This window comes from Molossus molossus, unplaced genomic scaffold (genome assembly GCF_014108415.1).
Source record: "Molossus molossus isolate mMolMol1 unplaced genomic scaffold, mMolMol1.p scaffold_m16_p_12, whole genome shotgun sequence".
NCBI lineage: Eukaryota > Metazoa > Chordata > Mammalia > Chiroptera > Molossidae > Molossus > Molossus molossus.
In genome coordinates this window covers 76,120,844-76,142,942 of record NW_023425347.1, presented here as the reverse complement: position 1 = coordinate 76,142,942, position 22,099 = coordinate 76,120,844, and the positions used below count along the sequence as shown (strand labels likewise).

The following is a 22,099-nucleotide window of genomic DNA, read 5'->3' as shown; positions in this document are numbered from 1 at the left end:
AAAGATTCTACCATTTCCTTCCCAAGGCTGCAGGGGGCATGGTGGGAGGCAGAGTGTTAAGAGCCAGGACCTTGTTGGCCAGAGGTGGGAAGCTGGAGAGAAAGATAAAGGGCATGGCCCCTGCAGCCCCTTTGTACAAATGCCCATGAGATGATAGCAATAGCCAGAGCTAGTCCCAGAAAGCGGGCTGGCCATCCCTATGTGGGGCCCAGGACATTTAGTCAACAGATAACCATCCTGTATGTACGTACACACACACACACACACACACACACACACACACACACGCTGTCAGCATAGCTATCTGACCCACTGATTTTAAAAAATGCGGTTTTTATCCTGGGGCACACACTGAGTGTGTCCACACACACATCCACAGTGGTTGTTGATAAGATCAATTAGCTCTTCAGACAGGTACATTTAACAAACATTTTCAAAGCACTAAAGTACATTTTGGCTAAGTTACCTGCCAGAGTCCAGCACAGCACCAAGTACTATGGAAGGAGAGAAAAGTAACCAGTAAATAAAACCACAACTACCGCCACAAGCAGCTGAGTGCAGGACTGCATTGCCACCTACTGGTGAGAGGGGTGTTTGCACTTTCCTTGAAGACGGTGAAATCCAGACACTGCTTCTCAGGCACACCTAAGAAGCTGTCGACTGGAATGAGACCCTGGCAATCTCAGAGTTGAACTAAAACATCAGAAAATAAGCATTCAGGGCTTTGCATGCCCCATCCAAAGTAATATCCAATGGCGATGGCAAAATAGGGTTTCATCTTTCACGCCCACTCCAACCCACTGGCAGTGACTGTCTAGAATGCTGGGTTGAGAAGGATTCTGAGGCTTAGCAAGGAAGAGTATCATGATGGAACAGCGACAGCAACCGTGGCTGTAGGTAAGACAGCTTCCACACTTGTCATTCTTGTTGTGGATCCTGGAACCTTGGTAAATCTCTGACTCTGCAGATTTCTCCTGCTTCACAGTTCCATTATGAGGGTATGTGTGTTTCTTGCCCACACCTCGCAGCACAAGAAAACCGCCGTTCCAGTTTTCACCGGAGTTTTCTCTCTCACTTGATCAGCAACTCCTGAGCCAGCAAAAGCCCTCACTGGGACCGTCCTTGTGAAGAGCTTGTGTTTGCTTCCACAGAGAGCGCATGGATGACCTGTCAGGTCTGAGCGCTGAACTCAACACTGAGCACTTCACTTTATCCAAAATTCCTACTTAGCTAAGGCCCATCCATCTACCGGCATTTATCATTCCCAAGCGGCCCCATGAGGGCGGTGACAAGTCAAGAACCACAAACCACCCTGAGCAGATGTGGACAGCAGCTGGGCTTAGCCCTAGACCGGGGTCCTGCTCCCTGCCCCTCAGCCATCAGCTTGGGAGGGCACACTCAAGTCAAATCTGTGCATCAACCACATTTCCAGTTACAGCGGGCCATGGGTCACATGAAAGTAGCCAAAACTAAAATCTTAATTCCTCAGATGACAGTACTGAGGTACTTAGCTAGGACCTGTGAGACTCTAGCCCCAACGATGCCCACAGACGGGCACGTCCCCCACGTGCTGCCCCCTCGGCAGTGGAGCCAGCCTCTGCCTCTGAGAGCTTAGGTGGACGTGAGCTGGTCTCTCCCAGTGAAGGGCAGGCTGGGGACGTTAGCCTTAGCCCAGGGGTCAGCAAACTTTTTTCTGTAAAGGGTCAAATAGATCTTTTCAGCTGCATGGTCTCTGTTGAAATAATTCACCTCTGCTGTTGTGGTGTGAAAGCAGCCTATACATAAACAAATAGGCATGGCTGTACTCCAATAAAAATGTTTTTTGGTGTTTTTTGTTTGTTTGTTTTTTACAAAAACAGGTAGTGGGCTCTACTTGGCCCAAGGAACCATAGTTTACCAACCCTGCATTAGCCCAATTCAGGGTCTTCAAACTGGGTTCCTCAGAACTTGGGGGTGTTTGAGGTGCTCCAGGGGCTCTGCAAATGTTTGGCTCTAATATAACTTCCTCTTAGCTATTTAGGAAGCTATCACAAATGTACCCACTCAAGTGCATTAGGCATTTTAACATGCAAGGGATCAATATGTTAACCGACTGTCAGGTGAACTGCTTTGTTATGGAGCTTCTATTGCCATCTCTCTGCACGTCGGGCCCTATGGCAACATGGTTAAGAGCCTGGGTCCGAACGTCAGCCAGATATGAGCTTGAGTCCCTGCGCTGCCACCCACTAGCTATGCACAGGCACCACCAAACAGAGGGGACACTGGCCACCATGCTGGAGCAGCCTCCAGAAGCTGCCTAAGAAGCCCCTTTTACTGGATCGTGGGAAGAAGAAGCAGTCACAGTGGAGGTACCAAGGCAACTGAGGTCATTGAGGGACGCTCAGGGACTCAGGCCAGAGCTATTTACCAACTGTTAGGGAGACATTTCAGTATTTTAAGCACCAGTTTGCTGCTCTGGTGCATACCAGTTGAATATCAATATAATGTCAGATCCATCTTGAATTTGAACTTCTTGCTGGTTTTGATTTCTTCTGGCATTTTCTGCTATATCCCCAATATTCTGATTGGGCTCTCAGGAAGGGGAGGGGCCGTTTTGCATCGATCCTAACGGTCTCGGAGCTTAGTAACAGGGTTTCTGTTTTTCTGCTAGGGGTCAGCTCCCACAGAGTCTGGGATTTTGTTGGCAAATATTTCCTGGGACAAGTTCTGCAGGACTTGATGCTTTTGGCTACAGGGGTCCAGCATGTCAGGAGCTGTGGTCTCTGCCTTAATGCTGCAGAACAGGTTGGGCCTGAGGCTTTGGTGCTCACCTGGCTTTTTAATTTGCCTGGTGAATGCTCCTCCTCACCCCTTAAAATAATCAGATGTGTCTGGCTGCTGCCCAAGTCTGCCCTCAGGACTTCTGGCCTTTTATTCCAGCCTCTGAAAGCCTTTTCTTCCAGGCCTGAGATGCTCACTTATGGTTTCAATAATAGAATTTGGACCCTACTGTCTTTCATTGCCCAGGGCTGTCTGTCTATTAATGTTGGCTCCAGTGAAAACCAGGCTTTTACTGCATCTTATCTGCTTCCAGCATCATATTTTTCTGCTTCCTGAGAGACCTAGAAGAATTATGGTGCTTATCACTAGGCCCTGGGGACAGGACTTCTTGGTTCCCAGAATCCCTGGGGTTTATCTTAATTAGGCAACATCTGCTGCTGCCTTCACAGTGCACCATGTCTACTGTGTGTCCACCATGGTCACACAGCCTGATGCCATTCTGTGGGCTACCAGTTGGTTCTGGGAGCCCTGGAGGCTCATCCAAGGGGGTGACTCTAACCCGGGGGGGGGGGGGAACGGTGAGCAGAAGATGTTTCTTTGGTTCAGCCAAGATCAAAAGTGACTTGGGTGAGTTCTCTGACTTCCTTCGTTTCCTCTTAGGTCTCACAGTGTCTCTGGCTGGGCTTGGCGCATGGGTAGAGGAAGGAGCTCAAAACCAGGCCCTGGGCCCTGAGGCCTCCTCCGCTGCCCAGAAAGATCCCGGCTTTGGATGAAAATGACCTTGTGCAAAGACATTTTCCTCACCTGCCCTTCCCCTGGTAAGGCCGTCAGTGCTGGGCATCTGGCCCCGGGCACTCAGCACAGTCATGCCCTCCCTCTCCAGGATCAGCCTCTAGGCACTGATAGTAAAAACCCAGCCAAGCACTTCAATTCTGGCCTGAACTGTTGCTCATTTTGAGAACCACCTCTGCGTTCTCACTTTTTTCTCCTCCCTGGATGATCTTTCTGCCTTACACTGGTGAGAACCTGTGCCCATTCAGACCCTGGGCTGAGTCCTCAAAAGGACAAAGGTCAGGCCCCAGATGGCCCTTTACCCCCTTCTCCTGCCCCCACAAGTGTTCCAGTTCTCCTGCACACACCTCCAGGCTCCTGCCCACTTTGATTATACTGTTGGCTTTCTTCACAAAGTGCTTGCTCACAGCTGGGAGCTGGGCAACCAGCACCCCCATACAGATGTCTGCTCACACCTCTGGGTCTTCCTGAGGGACCAGCCATTGGTGCCCACCATTCCCCCAGAGAGAACCTGGCTGGTCAGAGAAGGAGGTGGCTGTCATCAAGCAATGAGAATTCTATCTCGGAAGTGGTGACGAAGGGGCTGCAGGGCTCCTGCAAGGGTGGAGGACTCACGGCTGTACCTCAGAGCTCCTTCCTCTCTAACTGGCCACTGCCACAGACCAGACCTCCTCATCCCACCTCAGCTCAGCCTGGACAACCTCCCACTTCAGCCACTGAGCTTTCTCCCCCTGGGCCCACCACAGGAAACCCCAATACTCTGCCTTTGTTCCCACGGGCAGGGCTGCTTGGTGACACAGCAGGATACGATAGCTGAGGGGGTGAGGGTTGAGGTGCAGCAGATGGCAGGCGGGAACAACTGAACTTTGGCTAAAAGCAAAAGCAAAGGAAGCTGTGAGCAGGCTGCCACTAAAGTGGCTCCCCAGGGAGTGCCTGCAGCGCCTCCTGCTGGCTGCACCACAGTTTGCATGCAGGCTTGCTTCACTCCCTCATTCCTTCACAGACCCCCCAGGCCTGGCAGCTGACCCCTGCTGACTCAGATTAGAGGATCACAGGAAGCAAATGGATCTTCTTGTCCAGTGGTTTCCAACTGTGTAAAATTATAGGTAGAGTTGCTGTGGGTAACTGTGCATTTTGCCCAGTTGACAAAGGCTTCTGGGCTGAGGAGCCAGTGGGGGCTGACATCCTACTTATATCCTGCTAAGTGAGCTGTGCACCCCGGCGTGGGTACTGCCAGCCCAGAGAAAGCGCCTTCTTTTCATAATTCACAGTAGAGACAGCGTCCTTCTGTAATCTGTGCAAAGGTGCTGTGTAGACCAGCAGCCCGGGCACAGAATGCTTCCTTCAAAAAGGGCAATCTGATAAAACCAAGCTTCTTTAGCTAAAGAAGAGTTTGAAAACCACCTAAAAGATGGGGAAACTGAGGCCCAGGGAAGGGAAGGACTTACTCAAAGTCATGCAGTTAGTGCCAGAACCGAGCCTAAAGGCCAGATCTCTTCTCTCTCGAAGCAATATCCTTTGCACTACACTGAGCTGGTTTTCAACCCAAAGACCCTTGGAGGCATCCTGGCTTCTCTGACCCTCCCAACCCCAGTCCCTTCAACCTCCCCTGGAAATCCAGCCGTGGTCTTACTTTCCTAGCCAGCACCATGGCACAGTGTTGACCCAAAATAAGGGCTGATGAGAATGCCAGCCCAGTCTGCATAATTGCCCACTAGTGCGCTGATGGGGATGAGGGCAGGCATGCAACAAGGCAGCGTGTAGGGGACTAGAAGGGTCCACTGGGCGACGTGTTGCAGTATGACAGGGAGCTGTGCCTGGAGCACTATGGGTCAGGGAAGCTGGTGGCTCAGCTACTGTGCAGCTGGGGCCTGCTTCACAGGTACACTCCGCCGGACTGTCTGGGCCACACCGTAAGGCACGTGGGCCGCCACTGTGCCCATTTCCTGAGCCCCAGCCACATGGAACATCTGGTCATCAAAGAAGATGTGTGGGCGGATCTTCTCGAGCATGGGGCCCTTGGGCGCGCCCGCCAGGAACAGGGCTTCGTCTGTCTCCAGGCCCCAGCTGCGCAGGGTCTTGAGAGCCCGGGCCCCAGAACTGGCTGCGCTGCGTGCGGTCACCAAGTAGGTGCGGATTGGGCACTCCAGCCGCAGGCCCTTGGAGTAGAATTTCTTCTGCAGCCTACCCAGAGCCTCCAGAAAGCCCTTTAAAGGTCCCTATGAGAAGGAAGGGAAGACTGTAAGCTCATCCGTCTCCCAAACATTGGGCCCCTCTCCACCTGGACTCCTCCCTAAAGCACTCAGGTCTTTTTTTTTTATCCTCACCCGAGGACATTTTTTTTTCCCCATTTTTTGTTCATATAGAGTGGGAGGAAGAAAGAGAGAAAGAGAAACATCGACGTGAAAGGGACACATCAAGTGGCTGCTACCCGCACAACCGACCAGGGCCGGGGACAAACCACAACCGAGGTACATGCCCTTAGCGGGAACTGAACCCGGGTCTCTCTGGACCGCAGGCCGACGCTCTAACCGCTGAGCCAAACCGGCCAGGGCAAGCACTCATGTCTTGATGTTTGGGGTGGGAAAACTCAAGATCCCCAAATCTCTCAGTTCCGCTGTGCCTGCTCAGGCCACTGTGGCATCAGTGGGACTGCAGGTGTCAGTCTGGGTGTCTCTGCAGCTGAAATTGGGGGTGCCTGTGTCAGAATAAAGCACCAGGACAGCTGTTACTATGTATGTCCATCTAGGTGCCCCTCGGCTACAGGGGTGTCTGTCCTGCAGCTCTGTAAGTGTGACCTTCTGTGCTCACCAGCAGGGAACATATTGAAATATTTAGCAGCCAAGGTATGGGCACCCTCCAGGCAGAAGGGTTCCAGCTGCAAACAACATGGACAGACAGACCCCTGTGCAACTGCTCGGCCATGCTCTGGCTCTCCGGGGTCAGGGAAAGGGTTTAATCTCTACAGTGCCGGGAACAATGAAGGTGAATGAGGACAGTGACTAAAGAATCAGATGGTGGTGAAGAAGAAAACTACAACAACGCCCGGCTGGTGGGGCTCAGTGGTTGAGCATCAATGCTTGCACCAAGAGGTCACCGGATCAATTCCCGGTCAGGGCACATGCCCAGGTTGTGGGCCTGATCCCCGGTGTGAGGCATGTGTGAGGAGGCCAGTCGATGTTCTCTCTCATGGATGTTTCTATCTCTCTCTCCCTCTCCTCTCCTTTCCTTTGTTTCTAAAATCAATAAAGGAAAAAAAGAAGAGAAAATTACAACAGCAGCGGAATAAGGAACGGTGGGCTTCCAGTCTTGGAGACCCCTCCCCTACTGGGTGACTGGACCAAGCAGTGGTCTTCTGGGCTCTACCTACCACTGCCCCGATTCCCAAGGATTTCAGAGGGAATCTGTGAGAATGGAAATGAAATGAATATTCAGGGGCCACAACTTCAGCCTGCTGAGCTGGTGGAGCGAGGAGACGGTCTAGATTTTTGTTAAAAGCACAAGTGGGAGCTCCCTAGAGGGCTGGAGAGGCCCAGCGGCTTCAACCCAAAGAATTTCAACCGGGCTCTAGGGCATGTACTGCCCTCAGGGAGACTCCTGAGCAGCTGACAGTGAGTGAGGGTCCCTGAACCCCTTGCCAAGGGATGGATGCAGGAGGCAGTTAGGGCCGGTGTGGCCCAAAGCAGAGGGACTGCTCCAGGCCCCACACCCCCTGGATCTCCCTGGCCCAGTGAGGGGCACCAGTCCAGAGAGCGGAATGGGGGCTTGAGAGGAGGGGAGCCTACTCAGAGGGGCAGGGGAATCTCAGACAGGAGATGCGGGTTCCAGAGACAGGGTGGTGGCCTCAGAGGGAGAGGGCGAGGCTTTTGGGGTGCGATGGGGACTTTAGAGAAGGGATGGGGACCCCAGAAAGGGATGGGGACTTCGCTGCAAAGGAGAAGCAGGGACTTCAGGGAGGGGTTCTGAGAGAGGATGGGGCTTCCAAGGGAGATGGGACTGCAGTGAGCGGAACATGGGCTCAATGAAGGGGCAGAAGCTCACTCAGGGGAGCCAGGGCTCAAGTGAGGGACAAGGGCTGCAGGCTTGGTGAGGAAATCTGGTTGGATTCTGGGCCAAACTCCGAGTCTGGTTCTGGGCTGGAACCTCCAGCCAAGGGCAGGTTCTGAGGAGCGGCCTTGCTCCACTCAGGGGTTCTGGGGAGAGTGTGGAGCACCTGGGCCAAGGGTTTGTTCTCATGGGCCTTCTCGTGCTCGAAGAACCTGTCCAGCCCGTGGGCCTTGACAATGCGCTCGGACTCGTCTGAGAAGAGCACGGCATCCCCATCGAAGGCCACGCGCAGCTGACTCTGGGACACGGCCATGTCCCTGCTGGGGCTGAAGATGGTGGCCGCTGCGATCCCTGGGCAGAGAGAGGCGAATGTTGTCTGTCCTTATCCTGGCACCTGGGCCTCCTGACACCTGCCTCAGCCGCCTGAGGCCTGGGGCGAGCTCAGGCTATCCGGGCCCCTCCTGCCTCACCCAGGACTCCGAGCACGGCTAATGGGGGCTAATGTTCAGAATAGTTAAAACCTAGCCAAGAAGGATGGATGGTAGCTTTTGCTCTGAGCAGGGCTCTGAGGGCCCTGGCTTGAACCCGAGTTTCCTTTAGTTACTGCCTTGTGGGAAGGTCTGGGGAAGAGGGAGAACGTAGAGGACTCGGCAGGAGCCAGTTATCAATCAGTATGGAGGAATGTCAGTACTTCACTATCTATTCGGGTCATGCTGGTACGGACCATGCAGTCAGTCCTGGCTGGAAGAAGGGGTCCCCTAGCCTGCTGACGTTCTTCCTGGGGTTCCTCACAGGCCCCTGATATAGACCTACGGGTGGCCGGGAAGGAGCCTGACCCTGGCTGGGCCTCACTCTCCCGTCCAAGCCCTAAGCGGGCCCAACCCTGCTCGGCTCTGAGGTCGGACGAGATTGGGCGTGTCCGGGGTGGTAGGCCCTACACTGGCCTCACTCTCCTGCTGCTGATTCCGGCAAGCCTCTCCCCTGCTCTGAGCCGAGGCAAAACTGAGGACATTTCGGCTCTGTCCGGGGCTGAGCTCCCAGGCTGCAGCCCGGGGTGGAGTCGGTGTGGGCACCCTCAGTCTACTGCCACAGAGGCCCCCAGCTATGCCTTCCTCAGGGCAGCCTGGCCATTCAGGGCTCCTTGAATCCATGCGGATGCCCATAGGAGGCAGCACTAATTGCACTGGACTGTGGCACAGATTCTCTTGACCCCGGGTGTCTCCAGAAAGTCAAGGATGCCTGTGGGAAACCCAGGCTCCAGGCAAGAGCTGCCCTGGACGAGCGAGCCGGTGCCAGGAGGCTGGAGACCTGGTCGGCCGGCTCAGTCCATCCCTATTCTTCATCTCTCCAAAGGCCGCTGCAGCCCTGCTCTTTCGGAATCTGGGATCACAGGGGCTGGGCTTAGGCAAGCAGTGTGAACCTCCAGCAACTCTGTTAGCCTGAGGGTGTTGTAAGTAGGACCAGGCCCTGGGCATCGGGCCAGGCACCCTCTCAACTCTTCCAATGATAGAGCCAAGATGAACCAGACCACCCCCACCCTGGGCAGGGCCTGCCCCCTGACCACCCCTGCTCTCTAGCCTGAGCTCGAGTTGCAGACATAGAGGCACACGTGCAGGCCCGTGCCAAGGCCCCATGCAGGGTGTGACATCTGTGCAGGGAAATAGCTCCTGGTCCCTGGTTAAAGATAGCCTCCTGGAGGCCCAAGCGGCTCAGAAGAGTGAGGCATCAGGGAGAGGCCAGGTGTCTGGCAGGAGACAGCATGAAGGAGAAGAGGAAAGTGAATATACTGTTGGCTGATAAGCCTGCCAGCAGAGCTGAGGCTGAGGAGCCCTCTCAGGCAGTGGGGCCTGTCGCCTGTTTTCTTCCAGGTACAGTAGGAACACACACCCTGTCAGAGGGCCAAGGCTATGCCTACCACCCGAGCTGCCCCTTGACAGAGACACATGGAGGGAACACTTTTTGTCAGTACTAGTGGTTGGGTCTCCTAACCTCACCCCAGCTCCTGGAATTCTGGCCATTTCCCAGACCCCACTCTCTGCTCAAGCTGGACTAGATACTTATCCTTCTCCCTGCTGGTCCAGAGAGGGGCAGAGGCTGCCCATGGTCACACAGGATCAGAACTCCTGCTGACCTGGAGGATTCCTAGAAGGGAGTAGCTTTCTGGGCTGTAAGGATGGTTTCCATGGAAACAGAAGGCTGAGCGATGGTGATGAGTAAAAATATCCTTAACATGGTAGGGCAGGGGGTGGGAGAGTAGAATAAATGGGCAATAAGTGGCGTAGGCAGGGCCTTGTTCTGAGTTTATATGACATGTCATACGAATGAAGAAAGGTACTTCCCTTCCAGTTATCATGTCAACCTCTACCACCTGCTCAGAGCTTTAGGGTCAGGCCTCCCACCTCTGGGACCCCTTTGCCAGACTCCCCATATTCTCCCTCCCCAGTTTGACTTACCTTCATCAATGGCTTCTTGAACTTTTTCTGCATCAGCCGACAAGTAGAGGTTGGTGTGATAGGCCTTGAGGTAGCAGATAGGGCTATTCCCACCTGTCATGCAGAACCTCTCGATGAACAGGTCTGGGAGGAGGTAGAGAATACCCAGATGATGCTTGGATCAACCCTTAAGGTCTCACAGTGGTCCCTCTGTGTTTAACAGACACCATCTTGGTTCTGAGTGGTGGTGGGGGAGGCAGCAGAGCGATTCTCTGAGTGATTTTAGGCCAGCGGTGCCCCTCTCTGAGCCATTCCATCCTTTATCCGTGAAATGAGGATGATCACATCTCTGGAGTGACTGCCTGGCTCGCAGTAACATCCTCTTGTCGGAATCACAGTACTACACAAGGTGGGTCCCTGGCCATGAGTGGCCCTCTTGGCCATATCTGATTGGATAGGGACAGACACCTGACCCAAGCTGGGCCAATCAGATTCTCTTGCAGCCTGGGCTGATAGTCCCATAGTACCCATGCTGGCACAGGTTGTAAAATATTTGCTGGTTGGTAAACCGCTGCGGCTCTGAGCCCATTAAGTTAGCTCAACACTACCCTACCACTCACGCAGGGCAATCTGCGATGGAAGGGGTAATGCCAGGCACAGCAGGGGACCTTCTGGACGGGCTCCAGTACTATAGGTGCCATCTGTCCTGATTACTAAGTGCCTACATCACAGGTGGTTCAATATTTTGAATATCATTCTTACTCTCAGCAACTTAAAATTAAGATTAATAAAATGCCAACTGGCCCAGCCAGTGTGGCTCAGTGGTTGAGCGTCAACCCCCGCAGCCACTGGTTCTATGCAGGAGGTGGCCAATCAGTGTTCTCTCTCATCGATGTTTCTATCTCTCTCTCTCTCTCTCCTTTTCTCTCTCTCTAAAATCAATAAAGAAAAAAAAAGCCAACTGGACTCTCTTAGTGGCTTAATACAAGAACTTGTAAACCTATAAATTTGGTCATGTTCAGGAAGGAGGGAGAAAGAAAGAACAAATTAAAGAAACAGACTTGCTGAGAGAAGCAGATAAGGTCTCATGGGGCACAGATTGAGAAAGAGCCCAGGAGAGATTTCCAGTTCTTAGATGTAGGCTTTTATAGGCCCAATTTTGCTTCTTGTCCTGTGGTTCTAAGAGACACTCCTGTAACCTAATCAAAGATTCTTTTGAGGGTTGGGCGGGAACTGGGTGGAGAGAGACAATGGGGCGGGGGTCGGCAGGACATCTGTAATACTCTCAACAATAAAGATTAAAAATACAGCCCGGCCAGTGCGGCTCACTGGTTGAGCATCGCTCCATGCACCAAGAGGTCACTGGTTCGATTAGCAGTCAGGGCACATGCCCAGGTTGTGGGCCCAATCCCCAGTCGGGGGCATGCAGGAGGCGGCCAATCGATGTTCTCTCTCATCGATGTTTCTCTCTCTTTCTCCCTCTCCCTTCCTCTCTCTCGAAAATCAATCAATAAATAAAATGTAAAAGCAGCTTTTATTTTATTTTTTTTGGTACATGCCCCTAGCGGAAATCGAACCCGGGACTCTCTGGTCTATAGGCCAACACTCCAACCGCTGAGCCAAACCAGTCAGGGCTAAAAGCAGCTTTTTTTTTTTTTTTTTTATCCTCACCCGAGGACATTTTTTGTTCAGATAGAGTAGGAGGGAGAGAGAGAGAGAGAAACATCGATGTGAAAGGGACACATCGAGTGGCTGCCACCCGCACGACCAACCAGGGCCGGGGACAAACTGCAACCAAGGTACATGCCCTTAGCGGGAACCGAACCCGGGTCTCTCGGGACCGCAGGCTGATGCTCTAACCGCTGAGCCAAACCAGTCAGGGCTAAAAGCAGCTTTTTAAAGAACATAATTTAGCCCTGGCTGGTATGGTTCAGCTGTAAGAGCATCGCACGGACCAAAGGGTTCGATTCCAGCCAAGGGCATGTACCTCGGTTGCGGTCCGTCCCCAGGCCCTGGTCGGGGTCATGCGGGAGGCAACCAGTCGATGTACCTTTCTCACATTGATATTTCTCTCTCTCCTTCTCTCTCCCTCCCTCCTTCCCACTCTATCCGATGATACATGTAAAAATATCCTTGGGCCCTGGCCGGTTTGGCTCAGCGTTTAGAGAGTCAGCCTGCGGTCCAGAGAGACCCGGGTTCAGTTCCCGCTAAGGGCACGTACCTCGGTTGCAGTTTGTCCCCGGCCCTGGTTGGGTCGTGTGGGTGGCAACCACTCGATGTGTCCCTTTCACGTCGATGTCTCTCTCTCTCTCTCTCTCTCTTTCTCCCCCTCCCACTCTATCTGAACAAAATATCAAAAAATGTCCTCGGGTGAGGATAAAAAAAAAATCCTTGGGTGAGGATTAAAAAAATATATATATATTAAAAAACAATCACCAACAAGAAGTACAAAGATACCAATCCAAGAGAAAAGTGAATCTTCCTCATCAGAGTTTTCAACATAATATATTTTGCCTCCTTCCTCAGCTCATACCAAGTTAAGTTTTACCCCATTTTCCCAAATGCTCACCAATAATAGCAACTAAATCAGAAGGTTTTGAAAAAATTTTTTTCCCTTTATTGATTTTAGAGAAAGGAAGGGAGAAGGAGAGAGATAGAAACATCAATGAGAGAGAACATCGATTGGCCGCCTCCTGCATGCCCCCCACTGGGGATTGGGCCCACAACCTGGGCATGTGTCCTGACCGGGAATCAAACCAGTGACCTCTTGGTTCATGGGTTGACGCTCAACCACTGAGCCACACCGGCCGGACTAAATCAGAAGTTTTTTTTTTGTTTTTTTTTAATCCTCGCCCGAGGACATTTTTCCATTTTTTGTTCAGATAGAGTGGGAAGGAGAGAGAGGGAGAGAGAGAGAGAAACATCGACGTGAAAGGGACACATCGAGTGGCTGCCACCCGCACAACCCAACCAGGGATGGGGACAAACTGCAAGCGAGGTACATGCCCTTAGTGGGAACCGAACCCAGGACTCTCTGGACCGCAGGCCGACACTCTAACCGCTGAGCCAGACCAGCCAGGGCTAAATCAGAAGTTTTTAAGATAAATTTTAACCCAATACAAAAATATATATTCTTTTCAACTTCAAGGAGCTCTTTAGGGTCTATTATTTTCAATTAAGAATTTGAATTAAGCCACAAAGCCCCATTCACTCTGATGACTGCACTGCAGATAGGGAAACTGAGGCATGGAGGCAGCAAGTGCCCTGCCAGACCACACAGGGAGCAGGGCCTGTGCGGTGCTGTGCTGGAGCTGGCTTATACTGGCTTGCAAGAACTGAATGTTAAACATCCTGGGATTTTTTTCTTGAGTCACTTAGATTATTCAACTGCTGGCAGCTTGAAATCAGTCATGATGGGAATGTGTGCACCTGAAAATGACAATACTACCATTGTTTTTATTTTGTTTTTAAGGGCCAGTTTACCAGCACACCACTGGGTTTGGGGTCGTAGTTGGTACACCCTTACCCTGCAGAGGTGTGGCCCCATCTCCAGGTATCTGGTAGGGGTGTCCCATGGCCAAACTCCTCATGCTCACCATAGTGATTGATGCTGTTGATGAGACGGACACCCACTTGAGCGTGGTTGTTGGTTACAAGGACGATGTCAAAGATGTCCTCACTGTCAGGGTACAGTTCCCGAAGCCGCCTGTTCACAGCCTCCAGAGCCTGGATGGGAGAGGGGGCCCTCTAGCTCAGACCCCCAGGATGAATACCTGGAGTTGGTAGCCAGGAATGGGGAGGACAGGTGAGCTGGAATCCAATGGGAGAGGAAAGGGGAGGTCAGGGGCCAGAATTCCGGCGAGATCAGTGGACACGGACTTTCTCCTCCTAATCCCTGCCATCGCTGACTATTGCTAGGGCTGCCTCACGGAAAGCATGAGCAGAGCCTGAAATCCAGCCCGTGTTCCACTCACCAAGCTGGTTGGTCACCTGGTGCGGGGCTGCATTAGTCCAGGGGTGGCCGCTTCTTCCCACAATGGCTCTGTCCCTAGCCAAGCCATAGCTCTGTGGTATAGCATCTTCTCAGAGAGTCCTATTTCCTCATTCAAACACCCATGGAAAGTGCTTTTTTCTAACCCTCACAAAGGCACTATATGGCTAGTGGCAGACTGCTCCTCACCTTCACGAAGGGGAAGGCCGGCCCCGGGCTGAACGGTTCATTCTCATGCTCCAGTTGGTAGCGCACGTACTCCTCCACGCCCTGCTCCATGTAGATCCGCTGCTCCTCGTCCATGCGGAACAAAGCCCGGGAGGACACAGCGATGGTGACCGCATTCTCGGGCTTGGGCTGCAGAGGTGCAGGAGAAGGGCCATCACTCACACTCCCCTGAGGTGGGTCTCAGATGCCAGCCCCTCTGGGTGTGAGGGCAGGGGGAAGACCCAGGCCCAGCCTCTGCCCTAGGAAGCTTAGTCTTGGGCAGGGACTGAGGGAGATGATGCTGCCCACCAAGAAGCAGGGACATGCCCTCGGGGAGTTTGCACTCTGGCCAGCCATCTTGACACAGCAGAAAAATGAATACACTATGTGGAACCAGAGTATGGCCAATGTTCAAGATGGTCTCCAGACGGTTTCCACTATAAAATGAGAGCTACATGCTCATCTAGGAGGAAATGGTTCTTAGAAACATGACAATTATATAAGAAAATTGATCTCCAGTCCAGATCTTTCTCCAGCTTCAGACTCATGTATCTAACTATCCCAGTTGACTAACAGACGCTCAAACTCAGCCTGCCCAAGGCTAAATTCCCTCCACTCTCTCCACCCCTAAACCTGGGCTCCCTCCTTCCTCATCTCACTGCTCAGCACCACCATGCACTCGTCATCTAAACCAGAATTCAGAAAGTCAATACAAGGCTTCCCTCTTCCCCAACTCCCCTCCCCCACCAATCAGTCACCAACACCTGTCAGCTCCACTAGACTCCATCCACTTCTTCTGTCTTCCCTCCCACAGTCCAGTCCACCAACATCTCTCATCTCCTCCAGTCTGTCATCCATGTTGTCATGGGATTTTCTCAAGTTCAGATCTGATCATGTCCCCCTCCCCTTCAGTGGTTCCCACTCTTCTCAGGCTCCAGTTGGTAGTCTTTAGTATGCAGTAGGAAGCTCTTCACAACAGACCCCCTACCTTGCATTCCACTCTCACCTTCCCGTGGTGATCCCCGTTTGCCCAAGCTGACTTTTCTCATGTGTGAGTACACCTTCCATTCTTTCTCTGAGCCTTTGCACATGCTGTTCCTCTTCCTGATCTACTCTTTCCCTGACTCTTTATCCAGCGAACTTCCACACAACTGTTGGGTCTCAAACTACATGTCACCTCTAGGAAGCCTTCCTTTGCTCCTAGTCACGGGTTTGCTATTTCTTTCCTATTTCCTTTAGTAAAATTTAACACTAAACTACAATTGCTTAGTTAATTATTTATATTTCTAGACAGAGTTCCAGAGAGAAAGCAGGGACCAGGCCTAAGTTCTGAGAGAGCTGGAACTATGTCTATCTTGTTCATTGATTGTATCTCGAGTGCTTAGAAGTGTATCTAGCCCTGGCCGGTTTGGTTCAGCGGTTAGAGCGTCAGCCTGCGGTCCTGAGAGAGCCGGGTTCGGTTCCCGCTAAGGGCACGTACCTCGGTTGCAGTTTGTCCCCAGCCCTGGTCGGTTGTGCAGGTGGCAGCCACTCGATGTGTTCCTTTCACATCGATGTTTCTCTCTCTCTCTCTGTTCCTCTCTCTCCCTCCCACTCTACCTGAACAAAAAATGGAAAAATGTCCTCGGGTGAGGAAAAAAAAAAAAAGAAGTGTATCTAGCACATAGTAGGTGTTCAGTACATTTTTAATGCCGCTGAACTTTTAACTAACATAGTTCAATGAGAAACAGTATTTGCCCTGACAAATTTAACATGAATGAGAAACTTTAGTGCAGTGCCCTAATCTGTTCAGATTGCTTGATACGTAGTAGGTACTCAAAGAGTATTCTTTTTAGTTGATGCAAATTTGGCAAACATTTACTAGTTCTTCGTGCCAGGCCCTGGGCTCTGCCTGGGGGTAGTCCTGGTAGAGACTTGGCTGCTGTCCTCAGAGCTCACAGGCTGGTAGGGGAGAAAGTCAGGTAAACGAGATGCAAACAGGACTGAAATGAGAGACAGAACACAGGTGAAAGCAAACTCTTGATGACAGGCTCAGAAGTCATGGGAGAGGAGGAGCAGGATGGAGGAAGGCATGAGGAGATATGCACATACACAGTCATCCACAAAGGTGAGCGGAGCCCAGGGCCTGGGGGTGTGAGTCCAGAAGAGGAGGAAGGTGCTAGATTGCAGAGGGCCCTCTCAGGCCCCAGGAGAACTGAGACAGGGGTGCGCCATCACAGCAGCAGGTGGGCCCTTGATAATCCCTTGGGAGGGTCAGGATGTGGGTTCCTTTACAGATGAGGGGCTCAAGTTAGGGACTCAAAGGGATCCCGCCTTTGGGCCTGCTCCTGATAGCCCTGTGGGCCACGCACTGGCCCCGCTGCTTCTCTCTGGAGTCAAGCCTGGTTCCAATCAGTTGACAACATTGAGTGATTACCATGTGACAGGCACTGTGCTGGGGACATGGCAGGAAACAAGACAGGTGTGATCCCTGACCCATAGAGTTTATGATCTGTCCCCAAGGCAGAGATGCGTGCCGTCGTTTAGAAGAACACTGTCCAATAGAACGTTCTGTAATAATAGAAATGTCCAGAGCTGTCTGTGTGGCTACGGAGTAACTGGAAATGTGGCTAGGGAGACTGAGAAACGGAATTTTTAATTGTATTTAATTTGTTGTTGTTGTTGTTATTAATCCTCACCCGAGGATATTTTTTCCACTGATTTTTAGAGAGGGTGGGAGGGAGGAAGGGGGAAGAGAGAGAGAGACATCGATTGGTTGCCTCCTGCATGTTCCCCAGCTGGGGCTGGGGATGGAACCTGCAACCCAGGTACATGCCCTTGACTGGGAATCGCACCCGAGACCCTTCGGTGCACAAGCTGACATTCTAACCACTGAGAAACACTGGCCAGGGCAATTGTATTTCATTTTAATCAATTTGAATTTAAGTAGCTGTGACTAGCAAGTGGCTAGTGAGGCTTTAAAACTTCAGAACACGAATGGAAGACCAAAGAGTTCCTTAAGCTCGTGAGGCCAGTCTCAGTTTGCACTTGACTTTTACTCCAACCAAGGCGCTGTGTGTGGCCAGCGGGCCAGCCTAGGGCAGCGGCAGGACACGCGCCCTTTCCTCTGTGGCCAGTTGCTGGCCACCACCATGTACCTGTGTGTCCACAGACTGGGTATGCCCAACGCCCCCAGAAGCTGTGAGCCTTCATGGAAAGAAGGTAAAGTTAAAAGACCTAGAGAAAAAGAATGATAGAGGGATGGCCAGGGATGGTAAGGTGGGGTTGAGGAAGTAGGGAAACCCACTCTCATAAACCCAGGAAGCCTCCTGGCCTTCAGGACAGGGACTGAGCTTGTCCCGCCCCTGGGCTTACTGCCCTAGGGACGGGGCCCATCCTCCCTTCAAGGACAGAGAATCAGCTGCCCTCCAAGCCCCTTCAGGCAGGTTCCCAAGCCACCACTCCAGCCCAGGCAGCCAGCCAAGGTCTCACTCTTCACTTTCTGTCCCACAGTCCCTGCCAGACTGCCATGTTCTGGATCCCCTCTGGCTGACCTGTCCAGACCCCATCCCAGCCCACCTTGAGCCACTGCAAGAAAACTATCCAGCTGCCTTGACCCTAGGGGTCTCATTTCCTTCTTTTAAAGATGGGGATAGAGGCTCAGAGGGACAGAAAATGACTCGAGGTCACATGGCAAACAAGACAGAGCCAGGATAAGATCCCAGGTCTCTGGCCTCTAGCCTGGCCTCTGTCCACACAGCCCCCCCCCCCCAATATGCCCCTCCTCAATGATTCCCAGAAGACCTGACCCCTGCTACTTCACACACTTCCCTGGGATACTCCCCAACACAGTGCTTCCTTTCCGGATTTGGAAGAAATGGTGAGGCACAGTGCCCTCACGCCGGGGAGTCTAAGGGCAGGGCTCTCTTTACCCTCACAGTGGAGGTCCCACGGGCAGGGCCGTGCCTCTGCTCAGCCTGCTGACACTGTACAAGTGAGGTGGAGTCGAAGGGTCTAGAGGGCCAGCGTTCCTGTGGGAAATGCGGACCCCGGCTGGAGGAGATGAGCGGCCCAGCCGGGCTCCAGGTGGAGCTGAAGGAACAGGTGAAAGGGACTGGCCTGAGTTGGGGAGGAGCAAGCGCTTAGAGACCCTCCTGAACCTAGCTGCAGGAGGCGGCCACCCTGCCATGTGTTGTCAGGTGAACCTGGGGACAGTTCCTCTAGAAATCAGAAAGAAGTCCAGATTTCAGAGTGGGAACTAGGTCAAAAAGACCCTTACCCTAGGCCAGGAACTCAGCCTGAGAACACTGGCCTCCAGGGAGCCAGGGTCCTGCCATCTCTCTCTACCTTCCACCCGGGCTTGGGGCCAGGCTGGTGTCCCTCTCTGGCTTGGGGGCTGGGCATGGGGTGGGGAGACAATGGAGGGTAGCCCAGCCTGTCTGAGGAGCTCTCATTTAGGCTGATATGATTCTGCCTGTTGGGACCAAGATAGGAACATGGCCAAAAGCAGTTATTTCTAGAAGGACTTAGAGGGAGCAGGGCTGCTGGAGGAGAGAGAGAGAGAGAGGTCTGCACTCAAGAAGTCCTGTCACCCATGAGGTGAGGACCTCCTGTGGATCTCAGGGCTTACATATTCCACTCAGGGTCCTGGGAATGAGAATAAGCTCTGGCCAGGCCCTGATGGGGCCCATGAGGCCTAAAGCCCCCAAAATAGCCTGTGGGAGGAGGGGCCAGGAAGCCACCAAGCGCCTTGTGTCTCAGAGAACTGTGAGGGTCAGGGGCTGACAGAGAGGTCATGACTGACAGCTGGGCCTGAGTTCATGGGCTACTTGGTGCTTGGGGAGGAAATGAATCGGTGAGCTCCACTCACCATCCTAGTCCACAACGTCCTTCCCCAGGCCATGACAGCTTGCTCCTCAGACAGGGACCCGCCTCCTCACTAGTCTGCCGGCTGCCAGATGCACCCTCTGCAATCTATCCACCACTCTGCCCTGGGTTACCTTTCTAAAATGAAAATGGAACCAAGTCAATTCCTTGCTGAAAAATCCCTCATAGCTCCATAATGGTTTTCATGTTTTCTGAAAAAATAAGTTGATCTTTTAGTCAAATAAACTCTTGGGGGAAACCCCAATATGTAAACCAGATATTACCATATTGTATTGATATAAATTTATTTTACAAATTCAAATGCATTACACAAACAAAGTACTTATTATGACCTCAACCAATGAAAACAACACAGTTATTTGGGTGATAAGAAATTTGAAACTGGGAGTTAGGATGCCAGTAAAGACTTAAGCGTCATCATCTAGTCACTTTGTTTCTGCAGTGGTTGGTTTTGCACAGTATTGAGAAAGCCCTGATTCACACCAGTAAGTGGTTGCAAATGTCTGATTTTGTTTTAAACTACAAGCCTCAAGAGACTCAGCAATAATTGTCAGCAATCTCAAGACACTCTTCTATTACACAGATCACAGGAAAAGCTTTATTCTGAAGTTTGATAATCATCATCATCATCATTATCATCATCAACCTGCAGCATAAATCAATATGTTGGTGGTCTCCAAGGTGCTAAAACATCCACACAGCACATTTGAGTGAGTTGAGTTTTATTATACCTTTTTTTAAATCCTCACCTGAGGACATTTTTGCATTTATCTTCAGATAGAGCGGAAGGGAGAGAGGGAAGAAGAGAAAGAGAAACATCGATGTGAAAGACATCAAATGGTCGCCATCCACACGACCCCAATCGGGCTGGGGAGGAACTGCAACCAAGGTATGTGCCCTTAGTGGGAACTGAACCCAGGACTCGGGTTCACCGGCTGACGCTCTAACCACTGAGCCAAACCGGCCAGGGCTATACTTTTTTTTTAGCGAGAAAGTCACTATCTTTACTTTTTTTTCTTTATTGGCTTTAGAGAGAGAGAGAGATAGAAACATCAATGAGAGAGAACATTGACTGGCCACATCCCCCCACTGAGGATTGGGCCCACCACCTGGGCATGTGCCCTGACCAGAAATCAATCCGGCAACCTCTTGGTGTATTGGTCAATGCTCACCAATGAGCCACACAGGGCCATTTTTTTTCTCTCTCTTTTTTTTTATCCTCACCAGAGGACATTTTTCCATTTTTTGTTCAGATAAAGTGGGAGGGAGAGAGAGAGAGAGAGGTACACATCTAGTGGCTGCCACCCGCACAACCCAACCAGGGCCAGGGACAAACTGCAACGGAGGTTCATGCCCTTAGTGGGAACCGAACCCGGGTCTCTCTGTACAGCAGGCTGACGCTCTAACCGCTGAGCCAAACCAGCCAAGGCACTGGGCCATTTATAATTGTTTAAAACATACTTTGAAGAAAAAAGAAAATTAATTGGATTCACAAGTGCGCAGACTCCCTGAAACATGGGGGTCCATGGAACCTAGTTGGTTTTTTAAAAATATGTTTTTATTGATTTTTTTTTAGAGAGAGAGCTAGAAACAGCAATTTGAGAGAGAAACATTGATCTGTGCACAGCCACAACCCAGGCATGTACCCTGACCAGGAATCAAACCAGGACCTCTTAGTCCATGGGACGGCACTCAAACCACTGAGCCACTCTGGCTGGGCCATGGAACCTAGTTTGGTGAAAACACCTAATCTCACTGAATAAGGTCCAGGCTCCTTAACATGGCACTCAAGGCCTTCGGTGGGTCTCTGGCCCTCCAGCTCTTCTCCCAAAGATCCTGCATTCTCCCACTCAGTTGCCATCTCCGTGCCTTTTACCCATCCTGTTTCTCTCTCTGCATGAGAAAAACCACCTACTCAGGCTTTAAGATCAGCTCAAAGGCCACCTCTACAAAGTCTAAGTTAGTGGACAGTCTCTGCTTCCACTTGTGGGGTCTTTCACCTGAGCACTCACCACCTGCGGGGTCTCCTTCAGTGCAGTGTGAGCTCCTGAGGCAGGGACTTGGTCTAACTCATCTCTCAGTCCCCGTCGCTGAAGGGGCCCAGCGGTTCTGCAGGAAATGACTGTTGACAGGTGGACCTCCTGGGGTAGGGTCTTTGGAGGGAAGCAGCAGGACACTTTAAGGCCATGCAGGAGCTCTTTGAAGGATATTCTGAGCCAGCCTCTATTCTCAGTCCCCTCCGAAAGCCCTGAGATCTGGGAAGTGGGAGTGAGCAAGGCCAAGGGGCCAACCTGGGCATCAAGAACTTATCGGGTGGGAAGAGGACCTTTCTCCTCTGCGTGAGTCCTGGAGGGCTGAGACCACCACGGGAGTAGCAGGGATGTTAATGCCCACTGCGAGGAGAGCACAGCCCGGAGCTGGGGCGCAGAGTCTAGCGTTGGGAGCCCAGAACCAGGGACTCAGAACCCTGAGCGCAGCCTTAGGACTCGGGGAGCACAGCGCCCCAGCCCAGGGCTCAGGGCCCTGAGCCAGACCCCAAACGCAAACGCATAGTTTCGAGTGGGAAGCTCTGTACCCAGATGGCAGAAACCGCAGAGCACAGCAAGGAGCCGTGTTCCGAGTCCGGTTACTGGGGCCCGCGTCGCTTCCGCAGGCGCCACTGACCCGCTTTGCCAACAAGTGCTGCCGGTGCGCCCCGGGCAGCCTGCACCGAGAGGTGCTGAGCCCCGGGACCTCGAGCTGGGCCCCGATGGCAGCATGGGGGAGGGGGATCCTGGCGTGGAACCCGAGCCCCGGGCAAAAACAGAGCAGGGCTCCCAAAATAAACCCGAGCCCGCGCCAACGGCCTAGTGCTTTCTGGTGCTGAGGAGCTGCGTCCTCGCCCGGAGGGGCGCCACGGGTCCCTCTCCAGGGGGCTTACGACCCCTCCCCCGGTGACCTTTCCCCTTCCCTCCCTCCACACCCGTGCCCTGTGTTTACCGATTTGGGTTTCTTCTTGGGCGTG

The 22,099-nt window shown here is 52.3% G+C and overlaps 1 protein-coding gene across 1 annotated transcript; it reads right to left on the bottom strand.

The window, feature by feature from the left end:
• Positions 1–5,134: 5,134 nt before the first annotated feature.
• On the bottom strand, positions 5,135–19,210 carry NT5C1A (5'-nucleotidase, cytosolic IA). Its single transcript, XM_036256925.1, has 6 exons — positions 19,079–19,210; positions 14,212–14,379; positions 13,628–13,757; positions 10,053–10,175; positions 7,766–7,950; positions 5,135–5,771 (listed from the first exon to the last, which is right to left on the bottom strand). The coding sequence occupies exons 1-6, from the start codon at positions 19,109–19,111 to the stop codon at positions 5,406–5,408; spliced, it is 1,005 nt and encodes a 334-aa protein (XP_036112818.1). The 5' UTR covers positions 19,112–19,210; the 3' UTR covers positions 5,135–5,405.
• Between the last annotated feature and the right edge of the window lie 2,889 nt (positions 19,211–22,099).

Bases quoted from the DNA above. Each gene is read 5' to 3' on its own strand.
- NT5C1A (XM_036256925.1), bottom strand. From the start codon at position 19,111: ATGGCCTGGGGAAGGACGTTGTGGACTAGGATG. The intron at 14,380-19,078 runs GTGAGTGGAGCT...GCACCTCTGCAG, and splicing joins GGACGTTGTGGACTAGGATG to CCCAAGCCCGAGAATGCGGT. The intron at 13,758-14,211 runs GTGAGGAGCAGT...TCTCCCATCCAG, and splicing joins CGGCCTTCCCCTTCGTGAAG to GCTCTGGAGGCTGTGAACAG.